The sequence below is a fragment of the Acomys russatus genome, chromosome 10, assembly GCF_903995435.1.
Source record: "Acomys russatus chromosome 10, mAcoRus1.1, whole genome shotgun sequence".
In the NCBI taxonomy this organism is placed as follows: Eukaryota; Metazoa; Chordata; class Mammalia; order Rodentia; family Muridae; genus Acomys; species Acomys russatus.
The window spans coordinates 42,865,140-42,889,268 of record NC_067146.1 but is presented as its reverse complement, the minus strand read 5'-3'; the positions used below and the strand labels follow the sequence as shown (position 1 = coordinate 42,889,268).

At 35.6% G+C, this 24,129-nt stretch overlaps 1 protein-coding gene across 1 annotated transcript in view; it reads right to left on the bottom strand.

The window, feature by feature from the left end:
• Window positions 1-24,129, bottom strand: part of Sema3d (semaphorin 3D) — a 193,209-nt gene that overhangs the window by 74,996 nt on the left and 94,084 nt on the right. The window contains exons 4-5 of the mRNA XM_051152072.1: window positions 9,222-9,284; window positions 109-228 (exon numbers count right to left, since the gene is read on the bottom strand). Coding sequence (XP_051008029.1) covers window positions 109-228; window positions 9,222-9,284 — 183 coding nt within the window. The remainder of the gene's footprint in view (window positions 1-108; window positions 229-9,221; window positions 9,285-24,129) is intronic.

Here is a 24,129-nt window from a genome sequence, read left to right as displayed (position 1 = left end):
ATACAGATCTTAGGTTATGTTGTATTTATACTCAAAGTTGTGCACTTTGTACTCTAGGCATTACGTAGCAAGGCATTGCCGTCAGTTATCATTTCTGCTGTTTGTTACCTCCTTGTTGGCTCCAAGGTCAATATATCCACACAGCGGGTGAAAGGCTCCAGTTCCACATACGTAAGCATGAGTCTTATTGTAGGGTTGAAGTACTCGGATGAAATTTGCGCATTCTGTCTATTGGGTAAAAAAATGAAAAGCATTAATATATAGCCAAAGACAATCCTTCATGTTCCTTATATTGAGAATGCAGCAATTATCCAAAATAAGGAAAATATGGAAAGATTTAAGAAAAAGTTTGAACACTTGACTTATAAAGTAGAAAGGCACATACATATATTGTGGCTAGAGAGTTAATTTAAAACTTCTTGACGTTATGCTTTTGCAGCTAATTAAAGCATTATGACACACACTCTAACTATATTCAGTGACACAGCAACTGCATATATAGAGCCTAGGAACAACACAAATTATCACAGCACGATGTTTCTCTTACTCTGATATGAACACACAACCCAGCCCCTGGAGGTCTACTGCCAACAACACCTACTGTCCAAGCTCCACCAATGAAAACAATGGACATACATGTTCATTCTTACATCTTCATCCTACCATAGGGTCCCTTTATTTTTAGAAATCAGGAAGCCTTTCATCTCAGATTATTTCCTGTAGTTCTTTCCTCAATTTTTCACATGAACACTTTTACGTCAGCAAATTATTGAAGACTCACATTTTTATTTTACACATACTTATACCGAAAATTTTATTTACATTTTCACTATCTTTAGAATTATTTCCTATAATTGATTTACCATTTACTAGTAAATAGCAATTCTCTGCTTTTTAGAATATTCAATTCACATCATTATAGACTATATTAATTCTACCTACTGCAATTGATTTCTTATCTCCACAAAATTTGTTAAAGTAATTTCTTATTTCGTTTTATCTTTTTAATTTGAGAGCAATAATCCCACAGTGTAGCCAAAGCCAGTCAAGAATTAACAATGCTGCCTTTACTTTCAGAACAGCTCAGCAGCCTTCCTCTTTGATGTACTGTGGTCAGAAGTGCATGATACCATGCCTGGTGGAAACATTTGCTTAACCATGGATCCATGGTTCATGACTCCACAGACTTACAGAATTTTTTACTCACACTTTTATTCCAGACATTTATCCTGGATACAAGGCAGGCAAGCATTCAATTAATAAGGAGGGAATTTTAGGAAAAGTCCAGTAGATGCCTGAACAGCCATCAATTCCTAACCAGTAAAGCATGGTAACATTTGAGCAGTGGGAGATCCTAACTACAGAAGATGCTCCCAGAATCCACTTGGTGGATTACAAGCAATAGAGTGACCCAGTTGTAAAACAGGATTCATATTAGGTTACAAATGACTTCAACCTTGCTCAACTGTTATCCTTCATCCCAGAAAGTATAGTCTGTCCTGTTTAGGCAAATAAATTCAGGAAGGAGGGGCTGTAGGAGAGACGTGGAACAATTTCCCCATTCTTTTCATTTATTTTTTTAATTTTTAAATTTTATTTACTTATTTATTCACTTTAAATGCCAATCACAGCCCCCTCCGCCCTTTCCCCCCAGTTCCACCCTCCTTTCTTCTTTCCTCCTCCACCTTTTCCTATTTCTCAGAAAAAAGGAGCATTGGCCCCTGCCTCCTGCCCACCCAACCCAGCTCATCAAGTTACACCAAGATTGAGCAAATCCTCCTTCCTTGTGGCCTGGCAAGGTAGCCCCTCCAGGGGGGAATGATAAAAAAGCAGGCAATGGAGTCCATAGCAGAGATAGCCGCCACAACCCCTCACTGGGGGAATCACATGAAACTCAAACTGCCCACCGGCTACATCTGAGTAGAGGGCCTACCTCCTGTCTTTTCTTGGGCCCTGGTTAGTTGGCTACATAGATCTTCCTGTGGAGCTCCTGTCGCCTCCAGGTCTTTCTATTCACCCCCCTTCCCCAATTCTTAAGCCCCTCACCTATCCTTACATAAGGATTGCAATTAGCTATTACCCCTGGCTGACCCTTCAGTTTCTGTGGACAGAGATTGACTTCTATTTGTGTGTTAATAAACACAGTTCCTTCTGTTGAAAGTTAGACTGATATCTGGTTTTCCTTCTATTTTACTATTTCTATTTCTATTTCTATTTACTATTTACTATTTCTAATCCCCTGTATCTCCAGCTCTAGCTGGTCTGATGCCTTCCTCTGGCTGCCTTGGGCAAGTGCTTGCACATACAGAGTATAACATACAGAAAAGCAGGCACACATATATTCACATAAATATTTTTTAAAATCTTATTTTAAAAAGGAAACAAAAGAGCAGTGACAGTTTTTGCCTGTTACTTTAGGCCTACGATGGCTAACTCGGGATGATGTATTCATAAGGAAAATATACTAACTAATGGTTTTGAACAACAGAGAAAAATTGATAGTAGAAGCCCAATGCAAAAATGCAAAATCGTTTGTAATCAGCAAATACATTTTAACAAAGACATCTTGGCTAAGAAGGGAGGATTACACATTCCTTGGCTTTTGCCTTGCTTCTGCATATTCCTTTTATCTGTGTTACTTTTATCTTTTCTTCTCCATCAGCAAAAATGCAGAGGCAGGAGATGAAAGTTGTATGGCTAGAAGGAGATAAAATTCACTCACGGCCCATTATTTAATCATTGAATCAAAAGCTTCATTTTACCACATACAATTTAGATGGCAAATTTGAAGATTCTTAAAGAAATATTTGCATAAAGAAATCAAACAACCCTCTTCCAGTTATCAACTGTAAACTTTGAGTGATATGGGTCTATGTGAGGCAGCATTGTTTAAAAAGGCAAGGAGTAGTTAGCATGAAGTTTTAGACATGTATGTGAGATTTTAGTGATTATAGAATAAAAGGCCCCAGAATCCTATCTAGACTATTCCCCATCCTTGACATTTCTAGGAGTTATTACAGGATTACATTTTCTGCTAGGCCAACACAAAAATGCAACCTAGTATACAGGAGACTTGGGTTACCTGCTACAGGTCATGGAATGTCATTCCTGCTTTGTGGAAGTGTTGTGTGTGTTGGAGCGGAGGTTGGCAGAGGGTGGTTCCCTAAGGAGCGGCATTGGTTGCCAAAGGGAAGGAAAGCTGTGATGATATTATAAAAAGATAAGATCTATGAGTTTCCACTTTGCCCAGAGCAGACATTTAAACAACCCGTACTGAAGGTGCTTTCCAATGGCCTTCTAATTCATGTCTTCGTGTTTTCACCTGCTGCTTTCTTTTTTATACACAAAGTTTTGCTTAAGTGGTATGATCAATAATTAACTCGGTTTAATTCACACAGTGACTTGCTAGGCTATTGATGGTAGTGTCGTTCTCTGAGGCATGAAGAAAGATGACTTTGAGAAGCAGTTTTTTAAACTTTCCCTGAACTGGCTGACTTGTCAGCCATTGCTTACAATGGCAATTGTTGCATGTAAGAGATAGAGTTTGAAAAAGCCTAAAATTTCTCTAGTTTTCTTTATTCTTCTTATCCAATTTTGTTTAGACTCAAACCAACATGCCCCTACTTGAAGAGGTGTGTGGGGTGGGATATGAACAATGAATAAACATACATTATTATTATTATCATTATTATTATTATCATCATCATTACTATCATATTTACAAATCTATTTGTATACTCTTTATTCTGTCTGTCTGTATATAATGTATGTGTGTGAGTATTGATATGCACATGAGCAATCCGCTGACCATAGTGCATGAGCTTAGGCCAGGATATAGATTGTGGGATTTTGTTCTCTCATCATGTGGGTTTTGTGGATTTAATTTAGATCCTCCCTCAGGCTTGGTAAATAGCATTTTTGCCCATTGGGCAAACTCACCAATCAATAGAAGCTTCTTAACTTGAGAATTTTACTCTACAACATTTAACGGTTTGCATATGATATGGTTCTATACACATAAAATTAAAAAGATGTAAAGTTAAGTTAATATTTGCACTAAAATATGCTGATGAAAAGTTAAAATTTTCTCCTGGGGAAAGCTAAACAGATATGAAATAACCAGCGGTACTTAGAAACTTTGAGTCCAATTTAAAGCAGCATAGCTTAGTGTATAATTCTGACTACTCACAAATGCTAAGTTGCATCATTTGTATGAACTGTGGGAAGACACTCATTGATTTAGAAGTCCTTGATGTGTTTGGACAATGTTGGGAATCCAAAGCTAGGATAACCTGGAACATGATACATAGATGCAGTACCACTAAGAGCTTCCCCAGGACCTTAGGGTCTGGCTTTATCTTTGAATGTATTCTACACAATATTGGACATGTGAATTTTTTTTTTTTTTTTAATTTTAGACTGAGTTTTATGCATCTCAAAATGGCTTTGAACTTTGCATGTAGCTGAGGCTGGTCTTACACTACAGACTATCCTTACTCAACCTCCCGAGTGTGGAGATTAAAAGCATGGGCCACCACACCTGGTGCTGATCTACTTTCTTGTCATCATTCCCCAGTTGCATTTCTCAGATGCAACCCTGTATGAAGAGAACTGCTTAGGACTTGGAATATGTAAACACATTCCCACAAAATAAATATATTAAAATCCAAATTCACAATTTTATTTAACAAAATTATTAATGTGAATATTAATTTAAAAAGAATATGTTTAGTAAAAGAGCAAAGGAAGCATTTTAAAAGAAAAGTGATAGATATTCCTATTTCAATATTTAAAATATAAACCTCAAGAAAACTGGGAATATCTCTCTAGGAGTGGAAATGTAAAAATAATCTTTGTAACATATTGAAACATATGTCACATAATAGTTTATCATAACATATACACACATACATGTCTACGTTTTATAATCAGGAGAATAGAAAACACTAAGACACAAGGAACTGCAGTGGTTAGCCACTAGAAGAACTAATGTTCCAATTATAAAAACAATTTGTACTGGTAGTTATTAAAGAATTTCAAGCTAAAACACAATAATTGTTCCCCTTTGTTTGAAAAAGATAAATATATTTGTTTTACATTCCCATATATGCACAATGATCACTGTATGCTGTACCCATCAATAGCCAGGACATGGAGAAATATATCTTTTTTTTTTTTTTCTGTTTCATCTTTTAACCATGGACTCTGCTTAGAGTATATCATCAGCTTACTGGAGGTCAGCTGCACCACATGGACTAAAGAAGTTTTAAGTCCTTTCCTAGTAAAAGATTACTCAGTAGTCATGTCTCCTCAATATTTACGTGTGAGGATTCTCACATGCACGATCCTTTGCAACAGTAAATACTAGATATGTATCAAGACTTTAACAATAGGACATTGTTGTAATCATAGGTAAAAGAATGCAGAGCTGCTTTTAAAAATGATGTCATAAAAGGTTTATGGCCGGGATAGGCTCTGCAAAGGGGAAAAGTCTATTCAATAAGACTATGTATGCAGCGATTTCATCCTGAAAACGAGTAAGTGAGTAAAGTCCAAGAATGCGCATTGCAATTCCACTAGCTCTCCTTGGCTAGGGATTACAGGAGAGCAGGTTATACCTGTGAGCAGCTCCTTATTTTCTCACATATACCTAATTAGTTTTATACTTTTAAAAACGGTAAACATAGAGCAGTATATAATTGTAGAATTTTATTTCTCTCTAGGCTGGCACCTTTCAGGCTAAGCTGACACTTAGCCTGGACTAACCTCTTCTTATCTTTCTTTTGCCTATATTAAACAGATTGATTCAAGTTTTATAGTCAAATCTAAAGTATTTCCTTGGTGTCCTTCTTTTAAACACCCTTCTTCAAAACAAAAACAAAACGTCATTAACCACATTCCTACCATCTCCCCTTCTTTGTGTTAAGCTGGATGACTGTTCAGAGAGTGTAATGGGCCCCACCCCTCCACCTCCATTCCCTCAAGGCCAATTAGTTCACTTTTGTTATGGTGAATGATTCACTATTTTGCAGTTACATAATACCTTTGTGTAAATGAACACTTGTTAATCCTAAACAAACTCTTTGGAAGTGGGTAAAAATTACTAGAAAGAGGGAAATGGAGGAGGGTTAAGAAGGAGTCAAGACAAGGAGTCAATGAAACCACAGATTTGTCTCAGTTCTCCAATGGTGAAAGTCTATGTCATACTATTCAAAATGAGAATCAATGTTATGGTTATATCAAGTAGAGAAGTGAATTGAAAAAATAGCTGCTTGATCTATTGTGGGTATTTTATAGTTTAAGGGAGCATATAGAATGTGCCCTGATTTCCAAATTCAGTTGTGAGCTTCAGGATTGGGCATGTGTGTGATATTGATTGTGGATGAAATGAGACCATATCTATAGGATGGAAAATAGTTCTTTAAACAGGTAACTGATACAAAACTGGGAGCCATTATCAACATCTCTACAATAGAACACTGGTGTAAAAGGATGTGCTGAAAATAGGGAAACAACCTTGTATGTCTACATGTGATCAACATTAATTCTTATCGACCACAGTCAAAAGGGGAAAAGCACCCTAATTTAACTCAAGGTTAGCAGTCATGTGCTTAAAAGTTAAAAGTGATTACTAGTTCACAAATAGTGCGCTTATGGACCCCCAGAGAAGTTAGTGCCCAGTTGTCTTAACTGAACAGGAGGAGCAATGCAGTCACTGTGTAACTTACTGAACAGACTGAAGGGAGAACACTCCCACAATGCAAATCCCCACTGGCTGATGTTCATTGTTCATCCCTCCTCTATCCCGTGGGAAAAGTGACATTAGTTATTGAAGTAAACTGAAAACACTTTTCTTTCCTTAGTTCTTCATCAAACACTCAACGTAGACGATTCACGAAACATCCCCAGTTGTTCTGCCACACTCCTAGTGCATCTTTCTCAAATGATTTTGAATCTGTGGTAACCAAATTATTTTATCCTCAAAGGTCAATAAAGAACTTAATTTTTCTCATACATGGAATCTGTCCACTGTGGAGATACTGCACAGGGTGAAGCTGTTCATGGCGGAGGAGGAAGTGGAATATGACCCAGAAGATTGGAATCCCTTTCTTTCTAGTACAATCAGTGTAAAACTGTCTTCTAACGCATTTGACACTAACATGTCCTGATCTACTTCTGTTAACCTAAATGTGCCTGAAAGTATGAGACTTAATGTGAAAGGAATATAAAATGATGAATGAGTGCACATTTGCTTTGTTTTGTTTTGATTATTGCGGTTTGAACACTTAATATGAAAAAGTGATCATGTGTGTCAGACCTCTGCTATATTGGATGATAGATTTATGTTTTACGTATTGTTACACATATATAGCCTCAGAATTTTTCTTTTATTATTTCCTTTTATTTTTAACAGTCTGGGAGATTAACTATGGGTCCTCATAGATGCTAACCAAGTGCTCTGCCACTAAGCTGGTTTGCCAGCCCTTTTTATTTTAGATAGGGTCTCACAAAATATCCCAGGCTAGCTGTCAATTTCTAATCCCGCTACTGCCACCTTCCAAGTAGCTGTACTTATAGGTAGCAATTGGTTTATTTAGGCTACTTAATGTTTCTATTGGATAAATAAATAGGTAAATAAGTAACACAGATAAACCCTGTCCCAAAAAACAAAACAAAACAACAACAACAACAAAACAAAAACAAAAACAAACAAACAAACAAACAAAAAAGCCCAAAAACCAATAAATAAATAAATAACTGAATGAGCCAATTTGACCTGGGTTTTTATTTTTCTGAGTTTCTGAGGGCATCTGGTATCTTGTGTTATGCTGTTGTGCTCTAATCACCATTAATTCTTAATCTATCCTTTCTCATAAAGGACCCTCTTTGTCATTATTATATATGAAAAACACACAGCTTAATACTCAACATTATTGTGGTTAAAGGATATTGCAAAAGAAGCCACAAGATGTTCATATTTTGGCCCAAGATTAGGACATCTGGTCATCTTCAGTGAAATTCAGGAATTTGTTCAAAAAGAACATTTCTCCCTATCAATCCAGTGCAAGAACTCAGGGCCCAGCACAGAATACTTGGCCTGATCAGAGCATGTGGATGAGGAAAGGAGGTAGTGAAAGGCATACCAAGGTTCAGTCACTGCTGCAGACACAACGAGCAAAACAATTGGGAACCCTGTAGTGCAACAGACCCACTATAAAAGAACCCAGACAAGGCTCAGCAACCACAAACAGTTCAGTCGACATGACTGAGGACCTGCAATGTTCTATATTTCAGTTTAAGCCTGACTTTTCCATTTTGCTTGTTTTATTTATTTTTTTTTTTTTTTGATAAAGGAGTGTATTCTGTACTTCAGGCTGGCCTTGGATGTGTGGAAATACTTCTGTCCCAGGCTCCCTAATTATGGTATTATAGCAAGAGCCACCACACAATTCTAGAATTTTCTGTTAAGACCACGTGCTTATGTTTTATGAGTAATTTTGTGCAGTTACTAAGGTTTAGATTAAGTTGCCTTTGATTCTTAAGCCATAATTCTGCACCTTTCTTCCTCAGCTGACTCTTGCCCTTTGTGTGCTACCACTGACAAGAAGCCATATGTGTGCTGTAAATCAGCCTCAGCTAAAATGAAAAGAATCATCAGCTGGAAATATATGATGTTAAGTGATGATTTTTCTTACACTTAAAAAAGACTTACACAAATATAAATTATAGATTAATAGAAATACAATTCTTCCTGGTGGTTTATATTCAAATACCTCAACTTGCTTCTAATCTAGGTTTCTGAAGAAAATAACAATACTTAGAGTTAATATGTTAGAATATGTTGTTCCACTATTTTTTGACTCCTGTGAATATTAGTGTTGCTCTTTGTAAGGTAGAAATACTTTATATCATATAAATATTCATTTCTGCTGTTCTTTTTTAATTTTTGCAATAGGTTTTTATGCAGTGTAGACTACTGTCAAACTCACTGCAATGCAGAGGCTAACCTTGAACTCCTGATTTTCCTGCCTTTACATCCAAATTTTGGAGTTACACATGGGAACTACCACCCATGTTTACCATAACAATCTTTACAGAGAATATTACATTAATAGAAAAGTAGTACACTATTGTTATTAATTCAATAAAAAATGAATATAAAAATTTACTACACTATTAGAATCCAATTTGAGGAGGTTATCTTAAAGTTTCATACTTACATTGGCATCTTTCCCAGCTAATTTACATAGTTCCACGCGTTCCTTTGCAGCAGGCCAATAAATCTGTAAAATATTTAAAGGTCAATAAGAATAGGTATATTGAAAGCAACTAATTCTGCTTAGAAAAGAGAATGAGTGACATAGAAAAGTAGACATCAACCATGGCCTTGGAGTCCAGACATAAATATTTCCCCAAATCTCTCTGGAAATGTTCTAAGTGGAAACAGTGAAGAGCCACACATTTTTCTTAACTTTCTTAATTTTGATGTATATCGTAACAAATAAATTATCTTCAGAGCCCTTACGCCCTTACTGTGATGTCAACAGAGCTTCAGTTTAGCATTTTTTGCATTCATCATGTTTTTCTGGTTTTCTCCAAGCCATGGTGCATGTTAGACATGTGTGGTGAGGTGATGGAAACTGCTCTCTATCACACGCACAAGCTGCTACCCTATGCCAAGGACTAGAATCAATTAGTTCCCCACATTTAGCATACATGGAGCCCAGACATATCTGAAAAATAGCTAAATATATTAGACTCATATCTGACTTAAGCATCACAATATCTCTAATAAATGGCTGTACTCCTGTTCTTCATTTTCATATCAGAAAGCTTCATCAGACAGCTATTAAATAAAACATAAAAGGCACAAAACTAGTTCATGATACTCTGACAAAATTTGATGTCACTAAATCTGAGAGATTTAGGTTATGCAGAATGTATTGTTTGGACAAAAGGCTGAAATGAAGGAAACCCACCACTGGCAGCACTTAATTATGTTTCATAAAATACTGTATGCTGATACCGTTTGTCTGTTTTTTTTCTTTCTTAAATAGAGTTCTCTACTCTGTCAGGACAGGTTTGCAACTCTGGGATCAAATCATATGGCAGTCCGTCATAATTTGCAGGGACAGACATTCTCTGTTGGCTGTGGCAAGAAGAAACAAGCAAGAAGCCACTGTCGGTGTTGAATGCATATGTGCCACTTGTTTTCATAGACGTTTACTATACTTTACATGGATATTTGCAGAAAAATGTTTTACTGGCTGAAGAGAAAAACATTTTGATGGTATTATAATGAAAGAACCTGGTTAAACTTGAAATATTTGAAGTATTTAGAAGCAGCATCTAAAACCCCTCCTTAAAGGATACATAGAATTGAATGTTCAGAAATTTTCAAACAAGGAAAGTCTGTTAGATATAGAGAAAATTGCTGTAATCTACAAAAGTGTGGTGTACACAGAACAATGGTGAGCAAACCATGTGCTCAGCTGATGAGCTCATCTTGCTGTCTGTGACAACAAGGGTCCATCTGTGCTACTTACTCAGAAATGCTTTAAAGTTATGCCATTTTCCTTTAATATAATTTTAGGTAATAGCCAGCAACCAAAAATCAGTGAGGGAAAGCCATGAAAAGAGATATGGAAGAAGAAGAAGAAGAAGAAGAAAAAAAAAAGGAATATGGAAGAAGCTTAGTGATATATTATTATGTGAATAGCAGTCCAAAATTACATAGTCATGACTCCGTTAGGATAAATAAAAACTAGTAACATGAAATAGAAACAACTTAGTTTTTATCTGAAGCAAAGGTTATACAAGTTGGGCGTGCTGCTACATGCTATAATCTCAGCACCAAGGAGGTTCATGTAAGAGGCTAGTGAGTTTGAACCAACCTGGGTTACATAAGACAATGTTTCCAAATATCACTGAAAGAAAAGGAGGTGAGGGAGATAGAGGGCAACCATATTTAGTTAGGAGGACAGGTCTACAAACCTAAATACTCCATTTCCATGGGAGACAAAGACTGAGAAGAAAGCATTCAGGAAGAAGCCACTAAACAAAGGGAGAATTAAGGAGCTCTCCTGGTGATCTTTCTTAATCCCTCCCTGGGGTGATTCTTTCAAAAAGGTGCTTCTAATAGTTTCACATCTAATGCCTTGCTTTGGTCATGCGCAATTTAATAGTTTAAATTTGTTTAGGAATTAAACACCAATAAAGCAATTGTATTTTTTTTGCATCTACAAATGAAAACAAATCTCCAAAGCATGTTTTAATATGCTTAAGACATATTTTTAGCTATTAACATTGAAACACATGATTATAAATTGAGTTGTTTCATCTTAGGTGGTGATGCAATAAAGCTAATTACAACTTGGAAGATTTTTTTTTTGACCTGCAGGTATATGTCGTGAAATCACTGATTTGTTGAATCACAGAAAGCATTTTTATATAAACCCTCTAATCTCTGCTAACATAACAGGATTCGGCCCACTTTCTTTTCATTATTCAAACTCACAGTGTTTATGGTTTAATAAAAATAGAAGCTCTCCTTTATTTATTTGCATAACGGCACAAGGATTCTAACACAATTCTACAAAGAAGACATTTTTTTCTTAAAGTAATAATCCAGTCTTCAAAATAAGGACCCATTGAAATTATGTATTAGTTTATTTTAGCAAAGTGATGTCAGTAACTTTGGATTCACAAACAGAATTACCTTAACAAATAAAAGTCTATGAGGAATTTGATTGTGTTTCAAAATCAAAATATTCTTAGAAGGAAAAAAGTACATTATGGCAATATTTAAGAGATTCCTTCTTAACTATGATCTAGCACAAGGTTTCCTTTTACTTTCTTGCAGTTATTAGAATCAAATGTCAATATTTTAAAATAATCTACCTCAACTGTCATTTAGGAAATTATCACCTTTAACTCCCACTCCACCTGCTGCTGGCTCCCAAGTTCTGGGATTTACAGAAGTGTGGCACCATACCAGCTCCTGTGAGTGGTGATTGGTAAATTAAAGAACAGAAATGTTCTTAATCATACGTATTATATGATATAAGACAAAAGGCACTTTCATATATTCTCAGTGCACACTTATGAATATTTATTTAGTGATAGCAAAAATACTCTTAAGTGACAATTTTGTATTTCAATAACTAATTGGAGTGACATTTAATGGGTATACATACACATAAACTAGCACTCTAATGTCTATATTCTCTAGTCAGAGAGAAAGACAGACAGATTGACAGAGAGAGAGAGAGAGAGAGAGAGAGAGAGAGAGAGAGAGAGAGAGAGAGAACACATTTCACACAGTCTCAAGTTTTATCGTTTTTATATGTAAATTCAAGAGAATTGCAGATCAAACAGTTCAGTGAGCATATATCAAGACATCCTAGTTTATTAGAATCCTGTTTAAGGATACAGTAGCATGTTTTAATTTAAATGTATTTTTATATTTTATTTACTTTACACCTTTACACCTTGACTGTAGCGCCTCCCTTGCCAGCTCTTCATCCCACTCTCTCAGAAAGGAGGAGCCCTCCTCCCTTACCAACTGAAGCCAGCCTATCAACTCTCATTAGGAATGCCTGGGTCCTCTTCCTGCCAGTTCTCTTAAAGTTAGGTAATGTGATTGGCTTTGAAACACTGGCTAACAGCATCCTTACTGCTAACTTGCTTAATATTAAAATGTAATGTGATTTTTTAAAATTTAGTACCTCATTCACAACCCCATCATATTAAAGTTTGCATTAAACAGGCTAAAACAACACATCTGTTCCAGAAATTTGTGTCCCTCATAGACACTCATTCATACATATTTTCTCTCACTCAGCAAAGACTCATATGGAAAGTAGTGTTATTCTTGACATTATTTCTGCATCTTGACTGTCCTGGAGTTTCCCCAGAGAGAACTAGTGTGACGTGCATTATGCACAAGCTATTCACTCTACCATCATTTGTTCCCATAGTCCTTGGAACTGTAGTTATATCACTGATTGCAAACCTGTATCTGGCTCTTCTCCTACAAGCAAGGCAGACAATGATCAGAGATATTTTCTGAGACTTTAGATGAGTCCAAAAATTTCTGTCTACTTAATAATCTGGAATGTTGGTATAACCACCACTAAACAAATAGAATTTAAAAAGTGGCTTAAACTTGAGTGGCAATTCTTGCACATTTACTTGATATAGAAAACTGGCAAACAGAAGTAAGTAAATTTGTAGAGTCCTGACTCTTTAAAACAAGTACAAACCAATACCCCATATTCTATAGTATACTGATTTAGCCATCTTAAATTACTACGTCTACATAGCCTTTCCAATATATCATAATTAATCATTTTAAAAGTATTATTCATGCTATCTAAGAGGGCTAAAACTCTGATATATAAAATACTTGTATAGTTTAATTTTAGATGTATGTAGTATAGATTGCCAACATCAATAGAGATCATTTTAAATAAATGAAAATATCTTCAGTTCCTCTTTAATTCCAATGATTAGCCTAAAATTATGTTTAAAAGAGATCTAATAATAATTTCACTGCATGAATTTGAATATATGACTCGTGTTCTAGTTGTATAAACGTGATATCAAAATAATATTTTGGGGGAGTGGATGCACTTCTGACTCTTTTGCCTGTTCTTGAGACTCTTTTCCTCCTACGGAGTTCATTGCCCATCCTTGATATGAGGGTTTTCTCCTTGTCTTGTTGTATCTTGTTTTGTCCAGTGTGGCTGTTGCCTCTTAAAGAACTGCTCTTTCCCGAAGAGGAAATGGGGCGGGGTGCATCATTTGTTATTTGAGTGTAGAAAAGCTACTCGTTTTTGTGAGTTAACTTTGTGTTCAGGCACTTTGGCGAAAGTACTTATCAGCTGTAGAAGTTTCCCAGTGTAATAGTTAGGGTCACATTGCATTTTGTTAATCATCTACAAATAAATATACAGAGATTTCTTCCTTTCCTAAGCACTCAAATGAAATTTAAAAAGTAGTTCCACTTTTTTTTTTTTTTTTTTTGAGCCTTTTTCTAGTTTTGAAAAAAATTAGTTTAGGAACTTCAAAATACTGCAAGGTCTCTATAATTATTACATCATTCATAAATTATGAGGTTCATTGGTATCATTTATTTACAACTCATATAATTCACTTGCAGTTGCCATTTATGAAGTGTCACACAATTCATTTTTAAGTGGTTAATGTTAGGGAAATTACAGAAACATTAAAATAATGATAAGCTTTTATGACAACATCCAAAGGAAATCCTAATTATATCTGTTCCATGTTTCATCTTTTAGAGGCTATTTAATTAACTCAAGTTAGCAAGCACAAGGTTGATCAAATCCCCTTTACCCTAATTCGGAGATGCCAAAGGCCTGAATAGGATACCAAAGAGGAAGTTGCAAAGTGTTCATAAAAATCTAATTAGAAAAAATAAAAAAATAAAAACCAGAACCCCAGAAACAGCGGACATTTCTATCAGCGGCAGGATGCACATGTAAGATTGATGTAACAAAGTTGGGAAAATAGAGAGCTAATGAGACATGGTAAAAGGATTTGAGCATCAAATAGAACAGGGAATGCTCTGGGTTCTGAGGAGACACTGAGGGAGATTTGACTTCATGAATATTGAAAAAGCAAAATGAGGGCAGCACCAAAGGTAAAGTTTGAGTGATTACAGCAGATGTGAGCAGGAACTGTTAAAGATGGAAAGTGAATACTCAATTACTTTTGTCTTTCCATTTCAGCTTATGCGTACAGGCAGAGCTACAAGGTTTCCCAGAATACCCTTCAGTTCACATGATGGGGCCTGGCTGAGCTTGTTGTACGGCTGCCTGTCTAACTCCTATGGATAATGGTGGTACAGACAGCTATCTGTCTCCTAACATCTTCCCAGGAAACCTTCTCTCATGAACAGTGGAAGTGCTTCCCAGAAATACCACCACAATTAAAAACAAATACAACAGCTTAAAAACATTTGTTTCTTTCTTCTTTGTCAACTATTTTCTTCTGTAGTAAGATGCATTGGGAAACTGAGAGCCTGGCCTGTTTAGCTTCTGTGATACCTGTAGCATCCACAAGAGTAGACGAATACAGGAGCAAATGTGTATGTTGCAAGGAGGAGAGAGAAACAGTAAAAAAAATTAAATTCTAAGAAGCACATTAATAGTCATTAATGTTCCTCTTATGGCCCTGTTGTTCTTGTCCATGTAAATGAAAGGAATACTGTTTGTATCTTGCATTTTCTTCATTTTAAATTCCAAAAAAAAATAGTTTTTAATTCTAAATTTAAAATTTATAACATTGATTAAAAAAAAAAAAAAACCTTTCAAACCAATAGACAACATGACATCAAAGTCAGCCAGATCCAACTACCTGAGAACTCGGTGAAGTGCTATACACTGAAAACAACCTTCAGGAATGGAAGGGTAGAGCTTGACACTAGGTCTTACACATTCAGTGGCCAATATATTTTTAGCACTTATCCACTACCAAAACCCAAAATATCCATGACTGTGGAGCAGATGTTTTCCTGAGTGGATGTGTATTTCTGACGCGAGGGCTGACATGTCAAGGAGCCCAAAGCCTCAGACTCAGAGAATGGCAGGATTTCTCCCTGGGCAGAACACTGGTGATGATAGTCTGTGCAGAAGATGTGGACCACAGCTTTTTCCTGGCATAGGACTACAGCCTGAGACTACTCCCCTGCAGAGACCTTGTGTGGAATTTGGGGGAATAGGCACTGTTTCTTCTTAACTTCTTTGCGACTTGTAGCCTATAATGTACATATAACTGAACATTCAAGAATCTTTTTTTTTTTTTGAGATTCCCTTGGAATTGGAAACACAAGGTTCTGGCCAGAGTTTTGGCAGGAGCCTGAGTAGTCTACCACTGATCTGACAGTCTATTACAGTGACCAGATGGGACCTGCATATCGGCACTGAGCTGCAGAGCCAGCACAACCATGAAGGAGGCGATTGTTCTGTGCTCCGATTACAGGACAGCACGTACTCAGTAGGCAATGGGACATGGTTAAACAGCATGACACTAAGTAGGGTCTCTCATATAAAACTTTTATTTATTCTATGCTATCCGTAAAGATTTATATTCTCTTCATTTTATGTATTAAATAAGAAAAAATGGACTATTGCCTTCACCAGTAGACTCCTCGGATGAAGAATGTATTTACTCCAATTCCCTTCTCTGTAAATAACAGGTTCACAGTGCAAAGCACTGTGTGCTGTGCTTTTGTCTGGCCAGAGGAATTAATAGGATTTCAGTCAGGGGACATTATTTATAAACGAATTTCTGATTGTACTCAACATAAAACAAGCAGAGCAGTATCCTCATGTATAGAACTTTGTTGTAAATTTTCCCAAGGAAAGGGAAATAGCAAAGGCCTTTTCATGTTAACAAAGCAGGGCACTTAAACACTCCAGCAAAAGTGTTGGATTTATAGTTACAAAGTCAGCTATTTCATAAGTGCTAAAAAATAAAGGAATAGTTTAATGAGCTTAATTACTTTTGTAATTACTCAGTTTTTACAGTAAGGGGAAGAAAATAGCAACTTTGTTATTGGGACAAGGAAGTAAAATCCCTCATATTGATAAACATCAAATCACTTAATAATCTCCTTAAAACTTTGCATTTTCTTAGAGTTTAGACATTTTAGCTTATAACTTATCTTTCATTTTAATTCATTTTTCCTCCTGAAGGATTCTGGTTTAGTTTGTTGTTGTTTGATAACCACAAAAATGAATTTCTTGAATAACTGTGAAGTTTCATGTTTTACTTTTGCAAAGCAAATTGTCTCAGGTTGTTTAACAAAAACAAGAAGTTCTGTTAGGAAGGATTTAAGATTTTTGATGCTGTTTTGATATATTGCCTTCTCATTTTGAAAAATCACAGGAAAGCTTTCTTTCTTTTGTCCAGAGCAGATTTATTATTTTTCACATTAAACAGTTTTACCCCCAAATGAAAAAAGTACTTTTACCTAAAAGATAAGTTTAAGATGCTGTCTAAAGAAAAACTTAAGCATTGTACTAAGTTTGCCTTTAAATAAAGTTTTAAGTCTCTATTTTTTCTGGGATCTAGTTAACAAGCTTTACTTTTACGTTACTTAAGATTGTTTTTGTGTGCTTGTGCATGTGCATGAGTGTACCTGTGGATATGTGTGCATGTGTGTGTGTGTGTGTGTGTGTGTGTGTGTGTGTGTGTGTGTGTGTCACAATATAGTTGAGGCTGTCCTGGCTCACATAGACTCCTCCTGACTCAACCTTCTTAGTGATAGAATTTTAAACATGCACAACAGCAACTTAAGAATGTCATTTTCTTTCTTTCTTTTTTTTTTTTATTTCTGTACTTTACCTTAGTTAAAAGGGCCAAGGGACACTGTGGATTACTTCTGCATCAATCCACCAAATAGTTTACTTATATTTAATTTTAAAATTCCAGTTTCAAGATACAAAATTAAATTAACTGAATAAAAGGATAAAGATGATTAGGCATTATTTCAAAATAAAAGCAAACTGTAGTTTAATTCTGGAGATTGTTTTTAAAACGGGCCAATGTGTGTACTATATTCTCTTTAGACAAAATTTCCAATTATAGTTCTCCCAGAAACCAACAAAGATACTACTGAAAATATCATAGGAAACAAGATACAAAAAAGAAAAATATATTTGATGAGCTTTATTAATATCTCAGAGGGTAACAACAAGGCTATTAGTGTTTTCTTACCCATGGGATTCCAAAGGGAACATGTTATGAATGACATGCAATAACTCTTCCGTGACATTTTAGGAGTTAAAGCAGCATTCTTTTGAGATCTTATTTTAAGGGTTGGATAGTATAATTTGATGATCAAAGGGAAATTTTAACTGAGGCAAAGTAGGAAGTGAGCTGTATCTGAAAGATGCAGAAATCTTCAAATTTGATAGGCAAGATTCATTTAGAGCTTCCCATCCATGTCCAACAAAAACAGGCATGGAAACCAGAGATCTGAATTTTCTGTTTTTCCCTTGAGGCATTTGTTTTTGTCTGAGCATGCTTGATCCTTGTGCTACAAGGCCCCTCTGAGAGCTTGTAGCATCAGCATCTTGGGGGATCATCAGAATGTTCTGGCTCTCCAGGTTTCCTGTGAGTTAATGTTGAAAGGGAAGGGATAATAAGTAGCAGGGAAATCACTGGACACGCTAGATGATTAAATTAGCATATGCCTTCACATCCAGACATATGATGATTATCTGTAATCAATCAGAGCTACCATAAAAGGCTCTCCATGGGACAGACAGAATCTATGATTCAAAGCATTATGTTGCAAGTAGCTGGTAGGTCTTTTCTTCTAAAACCTCCCCGCTTATTTCCTTTCTATGTCTCCTTCCATTGAGCAAAGCATGTTTACTCCAATGCTCTGAACTTTATGACTCATACTCAGAATCACTGTCCTTGGTCAAATCCCAGTGCAGCCATTTGCCAGCCTGCATTTCTGAACATGCTGGCTTTCTAGGATTCTACCTGAAAAGGTGTTGCTTTTTCTATTCCTTTCTCTTCTGTATCTCCTCCTGTCACTTGCTGAGATCTACAGATTCACTTCCTTCTTGTTTTCTCTTAAAAATCAAATAAAATTATTCTCCAGCTTAGGAAAACAGAGGAGAAATAATATTCCCCCTTCAAGTTGTGTTGAGTATCTCAAACATGACATGGAAGCTTGGGTTCATATTTCCTGAGAGGGAAGTTCATGCTGGATAGATGGTTCAGGTGCTAAGAGTACATACTGTTCCTTTAGAGAAACCCATTTCAATGGCTAGTAAGTTTTATCCAGCAACCCACAAGTGTCTCTAATTCCAGTTTTAGGGGCTCTAAATCTTTTGACTTATTCATCACCTGAATTCACAGGCACATATCCTCAAAGGCACAGAAACACAGAAAGATGACCAGTCAGAGAGATGGAGACACACACACACACACACACACACACACACACACACACACACACACACACACACACAATTTTGTATGTAGGGGTTTGTCAATGAAGTTATCTTAGGTCAATTTCAAAAAGGTCAAGTGAGGTTCTAGAAGTGACAGATGCTCAGTAGTATAATCCATCTCATAGTGAGGCTTCCAACTTCAGAGGAAAAGGGAAGTCACCCTTATGCAGAGAACTATAGAGAAAATAACTTCTTGCAGAGGAAATGCCCAAATCTTATCATCGAAACAAAGGTGCCTACTAAGAGTGAAAGTCAACTTTAAGTTTCTGACAAGAGTAGAAGACAGGAAGTGGCTTCTACAATAGTACCAGTAAAATAGACATTTCCTTGACACTTGTCTACACCTAGTTTCTACCCATACAAGCTTGAACTGCTTTAAAAGTAATACCATTTTCAGATGGAAAAATTCTCGAAACTTATTAACTTAGAAGTCTGACCAAGCTACATAACTAAACAAAAAATTAGTGTCAGCCATCCTGACAAAAAGTAAAGCACTGAAACCAAGGGAAAGAGTTAGCTTTGTATATTATGACTGAAGTTTACACACAATGAGCTCCAGCCCCATATGTATTATGGTTAGTCTGACCTAAAATTGACTGAGGAAGAGAAGGTTCATTTACAGTCACAGTGACAGATAATACACTTTAGAATCATTTATTTAGAAACCATCGTTCCTTCAGCTCTATTTAAAATGTCATATGTGGTCATTATTAGAAAGTCTTTTGTTGAACACGTTCTTACCAAGTCCTTTACAAAAGAGTAATAAACTGCCTGTGCATGGCTGATCACCTGTCCCAAACACCACAGAAACTCTTTGTACTTTCTCACTGCAGAGATATGGAAGGTTGTTGATTGCTTGGGGAAGGAAATCTCAGCTTCCTTAATACAATGTAAGAAGTGTATTCATGGAAAAGACAAGAAAAATCTTTTGCTGTTTTACTCCTTAAACATGTTTTAGCTATCCTAACTGCACATAGAAAGCAATACTTACCAAGACCAATTTCAAATATGAACTACTTAACATTAACTACTTTCTATTATTCAAAAAAATCTCTCATCTATATTAAATTAGTTTAAATCCCAGCATGACAGGACTTTTCTTCCTTTCTGTATTCCTCCTATGATATGGGATCTATTTCCACATGTTAGATATTTAGGTATTTTCTGATTTTTTTTATAGCTATGATATGTCTTGCTTAATTAACTAGAATTAATGAAGTTATTAATTATGTAAACATTTATATAAAACCTAAGTTTTATATTCTACTACCACACTCTTCATTCTTACTCAATTGGCTTAACAATGGAAAATAACTGTCTCATATAAGATACAAGAAAAATATTCAAAATCCAGTCATATATAAACTGTTACCATCTTTATTCCTGTAATAAACAACAGCCATTTCAGGCTCCAAGTTTACACAAACTAAATCAATCTAAGTGAGACCCTCTTATCTAAATTCTGCTAATGAATTTTAAGACAGAATAAACAATATGGCATCAGCCCTGCATTTAAGGAGTATGTACTTGGATGGAGACATTTTAAGAGTTAGACTATAAAGTAAAACATCAGGCATTCCTATGAGCACCTGGAATGCCACAGTACAGGGAGAGCATAACTGGAGGTGAGGCAAAGCCTTGGGGGGCAACTGTAACAAAAGAATACTATTGGATGAGAGCCCGCAGTAATCAAATGGGGACAGATTAAGTGTGAAGGCACAGGAAGGTGCAGAAAAGGAAAACTTTTGTAACTTGAATATTCATTTTGCAAAGAATAAACAGATTAGTTAGAGGAAATACAGGTAGAGAGGAAAGAAGGAAAGGGAGGAAGGGGGCAGAAGGGACACTGAGATGGTAGAGAGAAGAAGAGCCAAGGAGAGACAGAGCAAGTGAAGTGACATGGAAGCACTTAAGTAAAATGAGAAGCATTAGAACCTGGGTGGAAAATTAGTTGGGAGCCTTAGAAGCCCGAGAAGATGACTCAACACCGGAGGCAGAGCATAGATAGAGGAGCTATATACATAAGGGAAAGAGAGGATCTTTACAGGTTTTTAAAATTCTGGTGGCCATGGTGAATTGTTTGATATAAGAAAAATGAGCCACAATGAGTTGGTTCTAGCTGCTGAGGCTCTTGCTAGAACTGTACTGTACTTTATTCCTGATAGTTTGAAGCTTCCCTCTCCCAGGTGCTGAATTGAAGCACTCACTAATGGTTTACAAAATTATCTTCCTCTCAGTGTTGCTGTCTGAGGTCCTTGAATACACACACACACACACACACACACACACACACACACACACACACACACACACACACAAGAGCTAAATGATAGGTACAATTCCCTGTCCTTTCATTTTACTAGGATTACTTCTAGGTGATTGTAAATATCTATTTTGATCTGGTGTTGAAATAAGACAAGACAAAACTCAATGGCATTATGTGTCTCAAAACCGGTCCCAAAAGGAGACCATAGCCTACCCCCTTACTGAAGGACCAATTTGGGGAAATCCTGATTAAATTGTAAAAAATCACAACCTAGATACATATTAATTACACTTAAACCTTCATGGAATTCTATTTTCTACAGAAACAACCCTTCCCCTAAAAACACCAAACAACACAAAAAAGTAAGGATATGTCTTTTTGTCTAAATGCCAGAATATTTAAAAGAATACAATACCATATTCATAACATTTATTCTCTAGCTAGTTAAAATATTGCAAAAAAGCCTCAGTCCATTTCTGTATGATTCACTAGTGAGCTCAAAAGATAATGATCAAGATTAATGATAGTGCAGGGAATCATTCAGTACTTATTTCCAAACTCATTTTGTATATAACTCTGTTGTATTTTATGCTCTTACCATACTAAACAAATGTCTGTGTAAGTATGAGTAGTTCACACAGAAATTTTTGTAATTTCCCTGGGGAAAATATTAACAACCAGACACTCATAACTCAATTAGATTGCTTTAACTCTAAAGAGTACAAAGGACACTCTTTAGCCATCAGTCCCAACATGTGTGGTTTCCTGCATGGAGTAGTCTGGATCATTGCCCAAGGGCATTGAGCCAATGCAAACCCATAGGTCTAAACACTGAAGTACTACATCTCAACACTTACTGGCTACTGTGAAGTACCTTTTCACACTAGAGTGATTTATATAATTTGAAAGAGTGGATACCAACATAAACACAAGTTGTTTCTATTGCATATATGACTTTCTTATGAGTTATATATTATATAGAGGTATAAAGAAATTTCAGTTATGTGGAAACCTCTAATTGCATAAAGTACTCAAATAATCATTTATTACAAGAATGTCATAAAAGAGCTAGGTATGTCATAAACATTTACTTTATTAAATATTAGCACATTTTGAGGATGGACTAAGGCCAAAGAAAGTTCTGCTTAAAATAGTCACAAAAGGAAGTTGTGCTATCACAATTTATTTTAAGCAATGATCTAATACACTCAGTCCAGATAAATGAGCCTTTTCTTCTAATCCCTGAAGGCAAAGAAGAGAACAAGAACAGATTTGCCTTAAAAGCATGAATTGCTTTTTGTTATTATACTAAACCAAGGCATATTTGGGAAAATGCACTGTAATTCAGATTGAATAAAACCAAAATTGCAGAGTTAAAACATTTTCTTTAGTCTCATTTGCCGAAAGTGTCATCTTCTGGTAAGATATTTACTGATTGATAAATGAGATATCCAATAGCATTTATCTCTTCTAGACTATGAATTCTTTTAAAACAAATTCTTGAACAAAAATATAACCATAAGACCAAGTATAACAGACCCACAGTATCTGAGTGAAGAGCACCTCAAATTCTAGCAATATTCAACTGTTGATTAAATTGTACCTTAAATAACATATAGGCTATTGTATTAAATAGAATTTGAGAACAACTTCTGGCAATATTCTAATTTTGAGAATGATCATGCACTAATGGCATCTCTGTGTCTGGCTTATTTAATTTATCAGAATAATCTCCAATTCTATGCTCTTGAAAGTAAATGGGTTTTGTCATCTCAGTGGCTGAAATATTCCTTTTGTGTAAATAAACCACATCTTCATGTATTTGACAGTTTTTGGACTTTTTCTTTTTTTCCTGTTTTTGCTTTTGTTGTTATTATTGTAAAAGTTCTGTAAGAAGTAGGGGAGTGCTGAAATTATTTTGTCAGATTTATTTCCTTTAAATAATTACTGGATCACCTGTTTGTTTCTTTTTTAAAAGTGATGTATTTATTTTTATTTTATATATGTTGGTATTTTGCCTGTCTGTCTGTCTATGCCCCCCATGTATGCAGTACCTCTGCAGAGCATACAAGAGGCATCAGATCTTCTGGACCCAGAGTTCAGATGATTGTTAGGCACTGTGTGGGTGCTGAGAACTGAGCCACACTCTCTGAAAGAACACGTCCTTGTAACCAGGAGCTCTCTCAAAAACAATGGGAATTCTTTTAGTGCTTTGAAGAAGCACTATAGGTCTTTAATAGTAGCTGTAATAATGTACACTCTCATCAACGTTTTGTAAGGTCCCTCTTTTATCCATATCTCTAACTATCCTTTAAAAGAGTCATTCTTATTTGGGTGTTTTACATTTCCCTGAAAATTAATGATTTCAAGCAGTTTTAATACCAGCTGGTCGCGTTTCTGTTTGTTTTTCACATCCCTTCCTTTTTTCCCTATGAGTACTGAAAGTTGAATGTAAGCCTTCATACACACTTGGCAAGCAATTTGCCACTTAGCTATATTACCTAAATTTTTGTCCGCTTTTAATTGTATTTATTTATAGATATTAAACTATGAATTGAATATATTCAGAATATTTAAGTCACACATTAATAAGATCATACATTCTTCAATATAGTTTGAAGATATCTCGCATTCTTACATTATCTGTTCTCTTTGATTTTTGTTGTTCAGAAAAAACAATTTGATATAATTTCATTTGTCTAATTTTTTTCCTACTATAATATACGTTTTCTAAAAAGATATTAAAAAATTGCCTTTTCAAATATTCTGATGATTTTACTACAGTTCCTAGTTTTTTAATGTCTTATAATTAACTCTTTAGTCATTTCCATTTGATTTGTATCCCTAAAGATAGGTTTCTAT